We start from the raw sequence: 11,140 nt of genomic DNA, 5'->3' as shown, positions 1-11,140 counted from the left end.
CTTAGAAACAGATAAGCCTGTCCTTCTCGCTTCGATTTTGGGACGATAAGACCTCAAGAAGAAAAAGAGGAGTAGTGATGGTGAGATTTTTCTGAAGGAGTTCTTTTACTTAACCATTGTGTTATCGAGTTTTCTGAATCTTCTTTTTCCACGTGGTACAAGTACTCATACTTCTCTCTAAAGTGACTCATTTTCTGTCTTCAACTATGGATGGGCTTTCCCCATTAAATTGTAGATGTTTTTCTTCAGTGTCTGACAGATAGTCGAAACGCGTGTGGCGAAAAAATATTGAGACCTCCGGCTGTCAGATCGTCTGAGAGACCCAAGTGTGACGCCCTACTTCTCAACTGCCCAGCGAGGAGAATATTGGGTTCTCTACAATTACATCATGGCAGAGAGGAAGTTCCACTGCTGGGAATCCATCACCTACACTAGTCATGCTGACTATACTTTCCTAGACAATTTAGTGCCTTTATTAGACAGGTGGCAAGGACCTGTATCCTTAGCTCTCTATACACCTGGTACTGACTTTGAGAATACGTTGAAGACGATCAAATATCTGAGGGATTGTACGACGCCACTGGTTACGGAATTGGTTACCTTCCATTTCTACTTCCCTGCTCGACATACTCCCAAGAACGTTCCAAAACCTTCAGAGCTATTCCGGACACCTACAAACTGCAGTATTCTACCACCCTGGGCAAATATCACTGCAAGCTCAGGTTTGAATTTTTTTTATTGAAATTCATACCATCTTTGTATATTCTTTCGGCACTTGTTTGAAAAATCGGCAAGAGCTCCAATCTGCAATGTATTGAAAATTAAAACAATAAAAGCAATTTCCAAATTTTGGCGCATAGCTCATTTAGGATTGCTTTTGCTTCCCATGTTTTCAAAAACATAGGAAGGATTCAAACAACTTTTCCAAATTTCCAATGTCAGCTAAATTTTCTTTGTATATATTTAAATTAATTATAGTTATTTATGTATGATTTTTTTTTTATGTAAATGACCAAACTGTAATCTCGAAATTTGAATCCGGATGTTTAGGTATGTTATGTACTTAGTAAGAAGCTTCCTATATTTTAGGATGTAAATTACAGACATGTTTAATGTAGATTTAAAATAGAGATAAAATATATAATTTATACATTTTTTTTTATGAATGAAGAAGTGTGAATAGTGGAGAGAATTTATAAAAACAGCTGAGAGAGTTCATAACAGGTAAACAGAGAGAAAGGAATCACTGCAAAAATGATTCCATTTTTAAAATTGTTTTAGCAAGTGTGAGTAGGTACTAAAGTAAACATTATTCAATTGAATTCCAATGTTTTAAATAATCAAGTGGGAATGTTTGTTTTACCCTATTATGTATTACCTATGTACAACAAAGTGCTGTAAAGTCATACAAACTTGAGCCACGAGAATAGAATATGTATAGGTACCTTGTAATAGAATAGAATAGAATTATCTTGGTTATTCAGCTCGAATAGAACAAAAGTCCCTATAACCCACAACAGTCTAAACTAGTTCAGTATTTTATTAACAAAAGATATAAGAGGAGGTGTATTTTCCAGTACTCAGTTAATCCGTTTAACGAAAGAAAACATACCTTTCTTTATATTTAGAGCGCTCTGGCAACAATGTATATTTGTATGAGGAGTTTTCTCACATTTGTGACTTCAAGAGGTTTGAAAGCGTTTTTACAATGTTGCCAGATATCTCAAAAAGCCTCTGAAAGTTTTAATAGTGGCTCAAATTGTACGACTTTACATCAGTCTTTATATTTTTTATACCTTTTGGTACTCGTATGTAGGTACCCACGTGCAACAAAATAAAATACAAAAAAAACCTTGTGAATCTCCCTTATAAATCCTCGTTATTTTTACTTTCTTAATCCTAAATAGAGGGGACCCTTATGTATAACTTCTCACTTTTACACGGAATTAATCGCCTCTGATTCGTTGATCTATAGGACTGGCTCCCAACAGGTTGCATTCTAAAGCAAATTATGCATATTCTACTGTCTACATACTCGTAGATAATTGGCAACAGCGCACGATCACGGAGTCAAGCGTACAGTGTTGCAACGTTGTTATGATGCCAACTTAACAAAAGTTACTGACTTGACCTTAGGTTGGTACTATAGATACTACTGTTCTATTTGGCAACATGGCAAACCTATTCAGGGTGTTCAACCTAAATGTGCCCCATAGGAAATCAACCCGTAAAAAACTGATTTTGCCCCATAAAAGTCCCCAGTACACATTGAACACCTTGTAAACCTATATACTTGAATACCGATTGGATGGCTTTAAAGCAGAGGTTCGATCGTCGCGACAAATTTCAAGATCAGAGCTCATTTGTGTGAGAAAATGTGAAAAAAATCCCGCAAAAACCAGTTTTTTTGGCTTTATGGTTTTCTGGAAAAAATTTCCACCACCACTTTCGTGTTCCTGGTAGAAAGACCTTTAATTTGATATATAGGTCGACCAGGTTTGGATAAGTCCTTCTATGGGGACAGACGGACAGACAGACAGACCTACTTAGATCATGTCAGATTCTGGTCAATCGATTGGCCATGGTCAAACCATCCATCACGTTTAGGTTAATGACAGGCCAGTGTAACATCCGCGATTCCGCATGGTTTTTTTTTTTTACTTCTTTTTTGCCTGTTTTCTCACCTATCTCATTTTGGTGTTTGTAGTAGAATTCTTTGACCTGGGACATTTGGCACATCCACTAATCAGAATACAGAAACTGGTAAGGTAGGTAGGTACATGTGGTCTTTAATGGTTCAATTTTCTTGATTTTTTTTTCCTGGCATTTTTTAGACTATTTTTTTAAACCATAAAATAGGTAGGTACAGGTAGATTTTTCGTCTATTTTGTCTCTATGTTTTTCTGTTTCCCCTACATTGATCTCGCGTTTCGGTACAGATTTGGACAATGGCCATACTCGCCATATCTATATTATGAACAATGACCATACTTAGATCCGGTACAGATTTGGACAATCGCCATACTCGCCATATATACATTATGAACAATGACCATACTTATATTATGTCAGATTCTGGTCAATCGATTGGCCATGGTCAAACCATCCATCACGTTTAGGTTAATGACAGGCCAGTGTAACATCCGCGATTCCGCATGGTAATTTGGTCGGCCTGCCTTGGTGGCGTAGTGGTCAAGACGCTCGCCTGGTAAACAGGAGAGCACGGGTTCGATCCCAGCCAAAGCATGAAATTTTATGCTTGTTTATTGGATAAATTGATTACCTAATGAAGATCTCTGTGCCTAGGGTAGAATAATTGAAATCTACTATATGAACCCATTTTCCACCCTTTTTACTTTCCTTATCCTATAGGAAGGAAAGTAATGTAATCGCGGTCTCTGATTTTTTCTGCTTTTTTACTTTCCTTATCCTATAGGAAGGAAAGTAATGTAATCGGGTCAATTTTTCGATGGTCAGTTTTTAGTGCCAAAACACGTTTTGAGGTCCCTAGAGCCTAAATCCAAAGTTTCAGCCATTGGTCCGTGTGTCTATCTGTCCTTCCTGTCTGTAAACAAAATATCTCGAGAACGGTAAGAGCTAGAGACTTGAAATTTGGTATGTATCTTTCAAATGTGACAAGAATGCGACACTGTAAACAAAATATCTCGAGAACGGTAAGAGCTAAAGACTTGAAATTTTGGTATGTAGCTGTCAAATGTGACAAGGATGCGACACGAAACTTTTGGTTAAGATCGGTGCAACGGTTGGCGGCATTGTACAGCTTTTTGGCGGTTTTCGGTGTAATTTAACAATATCTCGGAAACGGTATAAGCTAGAGACTTGAAATTTGGTCTGTAGTTCACAAATGTGACAAGGATGCAACACAAAACGTTTGGTTGAGATGGTTGCTGCGCTTAGCGGTATGTTTCTTCGTTTTAGTCTCAATATTTTTTTTAATTTTTATAGTTTTTTCTGAGATAATAAAAAAAAATCATGAGAATCACCAATTGTTGGAAGTCATGTAAGAAATTCATTCAATCCATTCAACTAGTGTCCTTTTGAAGCATCACCAATAACTAATAGGTACTACCCAATCGATTAAAGCATTAGACCTGTCGATAGTCGTGTGTAGTGGGAACACTCTGATTAAATTACATTTCCTACAGGACATTTTGTGTCGGACAGAAAAAAAATCGTGTCCTGTGTAGTGGGAACACTCTCATTTAAAGCACATTTACAGTAGGTACATTCGGGAAAAAATCAGATGAAACTCACGACAAAGGGGGACGGGCTTTAACAGGTACAGGTATAAGTATGAGTTCTTACCGTACAGACCAACCTCGGTGGTGTAGTGGTTAGCGCGGTGGACTTCGGATCTGGAGGTTGGTGGTTCGAGTCCAAGTCAAGCCGTAAAATTTAGCGTAGTGCATTAAGCAGGGAACGACATTTGTGACAAGCATTTATGCTTAACACAATTAAAATTCCTTTTTTTACTTTCTATTATTTTCTTACCGTACAGTCCTAGCATTTCCTACCTGACTATAATGATAGTCATCGCTGTCTGGTGTTCACGATTTCTAATTTCTAGTCCTCGTGGTGTTTGTGCTGATAAAATTCTGAACTGCTTGTAACGCTGATAGCCTTGCTATAGAACGGAGGTTCCCAATCTGTGGTACGCGTACCACTAGTGGTACGCGGAAGCATTTCTGGTCGTACACAAAGAGATTTGAAAACCTTAATTTTTACAATTTATCTCTTAAATACGAAAATCATATCTGGGAATCCTTGTTCGGAGAGAAAAAAAATCTGTAAACCACACAAAATTGATGTCTGGTGTTACGCCAAAAGAACCTTAAGGAAGCCAGTCTTCCGCATGGTAATTTGGTCGGCCTGCCTTGGTGGCGTAGTGGTCAAGACGCTCGCCTGGTAAACAGGAGAGCACGGGTTCGATCCCAACCAAAGCATGAAATTTTATGCTTGTTTATTGGATAAATTGATTACCTAATGAAGGTCTCTGTGCCTATAGGGTAGAATAATTGAAGTCTACTATATGAACCCATTTTCCACCATTTTTAGTCCCTTTCCTTTATTATTACAATAGTAATAAAAAGGTATAAGGGACGGACTATTGTATTCGCTTCGGTGTCTGTCACTCGCTCGCTCGGTCGGTCGGTCGGTCTGTCTGTCTGTCTGTCCCCATAGCATAGAAGGACTTATCCAAACCTGGTCGACCTATATATCAAATTAAAGGTCTTTTTACCAGGATCACGAAAATGGTGGTGCAAATTTTGTCCAGAGAACCTTAAAACCAAAAAAACTGGTTTTTGTTATCTATTCCACAAGAATCCTTTACTGACAATAGACTCTTGAGTGGAAGGTAACCACTAAGCGAGGTTAACGTCGGGGGCCTTCTCTGCCACCTAACCTTTAGAGCTCCATTATTAAGAACTCACTCAAGAAGTGGTAGAGGTTTTATGCTTCAGTTCTGATATAAATAGATACATATACCTACCTTCCTACCTAGGAGGGTATACATATAGGTATATAAATAGATATACCTTTCAGGTATAATCGTATCTTCTAACGTCAGCAGTACCTTTGTATCTTCTGATATACCTACATTATAGACAGCAAAAAAGTAGGCATTGTTAATTGTTGCCAAACATGTCACATGTGCAATGGTAGAGAATCTCTAAAAGGGGAAGCTATATTGCACAGTGCTTCCTCCGACAGTGAAACAAAGTCAGGTAAGGCGATATCCACCTTACCTGTTCTGGAATCCAACCTCTGAACTTAGAGCTACCTCTGCATTTAGAAGAGAGAGTTTATCAAAAATAGACCTTTACCTGAATTGCAACAATGTAAGGATTTCCTGCAATCTGATTGGTTCCTTCATTTTGGGTTGATGACTCATTGCTGTCACATTGATCTGGATGAACTATTATACATTATGTTGATTATGTACCTGTAGGAACAATATGGTACATTATCAATGTACCTACATAATATGTACCTACATATTATGTACCTACATACTTATTCAGTATAAATAAGCACTATTATTATTATTATTATTATTATTATTATTATTATTATTATTATTATTATTATTATTTTGACGCTGATATATGACTAGGTGTGTTTACACGGAAGGCTAGAACTGCTGTAAACACCAGAGATAAGATGAAAATGTAGCTCTTTTAAGAGGTTTGATAGAGGAAACTGTACCAACGGAGGTCCTATCGTCTCGAGAGCGAAGAGAGGACAGGATAGAAAGCGAGCCGTTCCGAGAACGAACATTATCCCTTTAGTATCTTTTCAAAAACCGAGCAAGAGTACAGAATCGAAGAAAACCAGCTGTTCCGAGAGGATAATGTTTGCCCTTGGCTGGAATCGAACTTTCAGCTTCGATCTAACTGGTGGGAATGATATAGGGAATTGTAACAACGGAGGTCTTATCGTCCCGAAATCAAAGAGAGAACAGAGAATGATAGGATTGGAAATTGGAAGCCAGCCGTCCCGAGAACAGACCTTATCTGTTTAGGATAAAATTCGCCATTCTCGGGAATCGAACCCGGAGCTTTGAACTAAATTTTCGTTGTATTTTGTTTCAGAAATGTTCGGATGACAAGACATCTCATATTCCTACGTTTGCCAGAACAGAGCCACCTGATACTCAAGTAAGTCAGACTCAAGTAAAGGTAGGAAACACACGTCCACTTCAACTGGGAAGTCCGATGACCTTTGGGTGCGCACTCGTCAAAAAATAGCTCGTTGATTAACAAGTAAGCATGTGAATAGTTGATCCCATGGGATTTTTCACGCCGAATCGAATGGTGAAACTTTTAGAACTGTCCGACTTACAGTTGAGAAGTTGCGGTTCCCCTCCATGCGCTTCCATCGGACTTCCCAGTTGACGTGGACTGTACATAGGTATATTATTTGAGTATGACTATTACTATATGTAGTAGACCAGTGCATGGTTCAGTAAACTGTAGAACTTACCTATCTCATCGGGACTCGGTTAGTGCTTTGGGGGGGTTTATCGGGACAAAATTTAGTGAATCTGATGAGTAAAAAATTTAGAACCGCAACCTGAATCCAAAATACTAAGAGCTCCTTTAGGAGAATCCTGCCAATGGATAAAGTTTGTTCTTGGAACGGCTGGCTTTCTTCTGTCTTATCCTTCTCTCTATTAAACCTGCTTACCTTTTTCGAACATTTCTTTCAAAGAAAACCGAACTAACCGGCTACAGTTGTGGTAAATTTACACAATACGGCTGCCAAGTCCGATTCCAACTGGTTATTCCTCTACTAATCATAATCTGATACTGATAGAGTCTGATTAGTGGAATAGTGGATAATATCAACTAAATTCCTAGCTAAGTTGAAGTCCAGTTAGAGGATTGAGCAAGCGTAAAGTTATACTAACACTTTGTGAAGTTAGGTAGGTTCATACCAAGTTGATCTTAGGTAGGTAGTTATTTACCTAATATCTATGTAGTTAGCTAGTTAGGTAGGTACATAGATTGTCAGTCTAGGTAGGTACACAAGTTGTCTACATAACAGGGCGGTTCTAATACCTTGTAGGTAAACAAGGAAAACTGTGATCTCTTTAATTCCATGTATTTACCTCGGTACATAGGTACTTACATAAGTATTATGTAGGCACCTACCTACTTACGAGTATCTATGTATACGATTTTTCCTTCCACAAGTAAGGATAACGATTCCGCCCACAAGTATTTTACCCCAAACAGATAATGTTCGTTCTCGGAACGGCTGGCTTCCTCCTATCCTCCTGTGTTCAGTGCATGGACTGCATGGTCCAGTGAACTGTGTAGAACTTACCTATCTCATCGGGACTCGGCACTAAATTCTGACGAGTAAAAAATTTAGAACCGCAACCTGAATCCAAAATACTAAGAGCTCCTTTAGGAGAATCCTGCCAATGGATGAAGTTTGTTCTTGGAACGGCTGGCTTTCCTCTGTCTTATCCTTCTCTCTATTAAACCTACTTACCTTTTCAAACATTTCTTTCAAAGAAAACCAAACTAACCGGCTACAGTTGTGGTAAATTTACACATTACGGCTGCCAAGTCCGATTCCAACTGGTTATTCCTCTACTAATCATAATCTGATACTGATAGAGTTTGATTAGTGGAATAGTGGATAATATCAACTAAATTCCTACCTAAGTTGAAGTCCAGTTAGAGGATTGAGTAAGCGTAAAGTTATACTAACACTTTGTGAAGTTAGGTAGGTTCATACCAAGTTGATCTTAGGTAGGTAGTTATTTACCTAATATCTATGTAGTTAGGTAGGTACATAGGTTGTCAGTCTAGGTAGGTACCTACACAAGTTGTCTACATAACAGGGCGGTTCTAATACCTTGTATTAGGTAAACAGGGAAAACTGTGGTCTCTTTAATTCTATGTATTTACTCCGGTACATAATAGGTACATAAGTATTATGTAGGTATCTACCTACACGGGCCGTTTGATAAGTTCGTGGACTCGGATACTTCTTCTTGGTATGAAGTCCAAATTTAGGTGCCACTGCAAAGTATGTCTTGTTTTAGGAGGCTAAACCAAGTTTGATTACGTTCCTATTATTAGTCTTTGATTCAGACAGACAGAATTAACGCCCGGTTAGGATAATGTTCGTTCTCGAAACGGCTGGCTTCCTCCTATCCTGTGTTCCTTCTCTCTTCGTTCTCGGAACGGCCGGCTTTCTCCTATTTCTGTCTTACTTCTCTCTTCGATTTCGGGACGGGACGATAAGACCTTAGCAGTTACAGTTCCCTCTATCAAACCTCTTCCGAAAACACACAACTTCTAATGCATACTGCATTCTGCAATAGTATTGCATACATACCTACATTGTTAAAATTTGTTACCAATAGCAAATCCACTAATTCACAGAAGATGAAGAAGAAGAAGAAGAAGAAGAAGAAGAAGAAGAAGAAGAAGAAACTGATGATGATGATGGTGCTGGTGATGAAGAAGAAGAATAAAAAGGATGAGAAGAGAAAGGAGGATGAGGAGAGGAAAAAGAAGAACAAGAAGGAGGAAGAGGAGGAGGGGGAAGAGAAGAAGAGGTACAATTTTACCTTGTACTGTTTACCCTGAAGGAAAGCATGTCTTTGTATTATGAGGGTAGAAAACGCAATATTTATGCCAAAACGAAAATAGAAGCTAATAAAAAGCTCTTTGTGACTTGGAGACTCGGTATAGGTATACAAAACTGCTTGCCTGTGATATGTAACCTTCGGTAGTTCTGAAAAAGCTCAGAGAATTCCACTGGAATCCTTGTGAAATGAATTTCAAAGAAGAAGAGGAAGAAGAAGAGAAAGAAGAAGAAGAAGAAAAAGAAGAAGAAGAAAAAGGGCTAGATTTCATGAAATTTGGCAAGATTTTCATTTCAAGTTAAACTTAAGTTTATCTTTAGATTTCATACATACGACGGTCAATATTTTCCGGCACACGCGTTCAGACGGTCTGAGAGTGAAGGACCGGCATGAGGTACAATACTCTTTGAAATCATGTTTACTTTACTTACAAAAAATAAAACAATCCGATTGCCTTAAAGGGTACTTGTGCAGAAGTCACGTCTATGGAATATTGCTACCAAAGGAACTGGCACAAACGAGCAGTGACCAGTGTTATTATAGGGTTAGGTTAAATGCAAGAAGGAGTTTTCACAATTAGAGCAGTGATTAGTGTTATTATAGGGTTATGTTAAATACAAAAAGGAGCTTTTCTTTTCCACGGACGTGACTTATGCATAATTACCAAGAAAACAATCCGATTGCAATAAAGTAACAATGCTGACGTGCCGTATGCTATATTTGCAATTATAACTACTTTGGCTCTACCATGTGGCCAACGGGCTAGCTAGAGACAGAAGGCCATTGACTTGGCGGGAATCGAACCTTGGGTCCGCTCCAAGTAAATTGGTAGCTAGGAGTCTCTTCTTATAATTTCCTGCTATCTGGAGTGTTAGCATAATTTTCTATATTCAGTGGCGTGGGTATTGTTGGAAGAAGTAATGGAGGAGTTGCCATTGGGAAAATATTATTATTAAAAGGTCGATTCCTACGTAAAAAGTTGTGAAAAATCCAAATCTGAGGTCAAAATTCCGAAAAAGTAACTTTGAAAGGTCGAAAATTCAATTTTTAATTGCCCTTCTAATGAAAAAGTTCAAAGAGTTAAGACGTCAGATTTCACGTCAAAATGCGCAGAAACGCTTGTGCACAAACAAACGAAGCGAGAGTCATAAATTATGACGTCATCGCCTACGGGAGCGTATGCCGTGACGTCAAACTTCACGATTTACCGGCATTTTTTAAATCGATTTATCTCGGTATCTGACCTGCCTCGGTGGTGTAGTGGTCAAGGCGCTCGCCTGGTAAACAGGAGGGCGTGGGTTCAATCCCAGCCGAGGTATGGAATTTTATCCTCAATATAAATTGAGAATCACCTACAAACTGCAGTATTCTACCACCCTGGGCAAATATCACTGCAAGCTCAACGTATAAATCTCAGAAGAAACTCCTGTACCCTGTGAACGTGGGTCGCAATATTGCCCGCCAGACAGCACTCACGCACTACATCCTAGCATCTGACATTGAACTCTACCCTAGTCCTGGTGTCATCACGGATTTCCTGGACATGGTACAGAGACAGGAGGCTCCTCTGCGCCACAAGAAGCCCAAGGTATTTCCCCTGTCAATATTTGAAGTGGAATCCAACATGAACCTCCCGGGCGACAAAACCGAGCTGGTAGCCATGCTCAAGAACGGATCCGCCATTCCTTTCCATAAGAAAGTGTGCGCAGGATGTCACAACGTTCCCAAGAGTAAGGAATGGATGAAACAGGAGGTCAAACCTGGCCTGCATGTGTTTCACATAGGCAAGCGACTGGGCTACTTTGTTCACTGGGAGCCCATCTACATTGGTACCCACCAGGATCCTTACTATGATGAGAGACTTAGCTGGGAAGGCAAAAGTGACAAGATGACACAAGGCTATACATTGTGTGTTCTTGACTATGAGTTCCAAATCCTGGACAATGCGTTCCTCGTGCATAAGCCAGGAATCAAAACACTCAAGAAGGATCATGCCAGGGCCGTGCTGGC

General features: G+C 39.1%; 1 protein-coding gene across 1 annotated transcript; it reads left to right on the top strand.

Moving 5' to 3' along the window:
• Positions 1-308: 308 nt before the first annotated feature.
• Positions 309-11,134, top strand: LOC103520790 (beta-1,4-glucuronyltransferase 1-like; the record flags this gene model as incomplete). The annotated part of the gene is made up of 2 exons (XM_008485890.1): positions 309-683; positions 10,477-11,134. Coding segments are annotated over 2 exons (1,033 nt in total), but the record flags the coding sequence as incomplete, so codon positions are not given.
• Positions 11,135-11,140: the final 6 nt, after the last annotated feature.

This window comes from Diaphorina citri, unplaced genomic scaffold, assembly GCF_000475195.1.
Source record: "Diaphorina citri unplaced genomic scaffold, Diaci psyllid genome assembly version 1.1 scaffold4066, whole genome shotgun sequence".
NCBI classification, from domain to species: domain Eukaryota; kingdom Metazoa; phylum Arthropoda; class Insecta; order Hemiptera; family Psyllidae; genus Diaphorina; species Diaphorina citri.
Note: the sequence above shows the minus strand (reverse complement) of the source record. Positions and strands in the feature narration are given on the sequence as shown.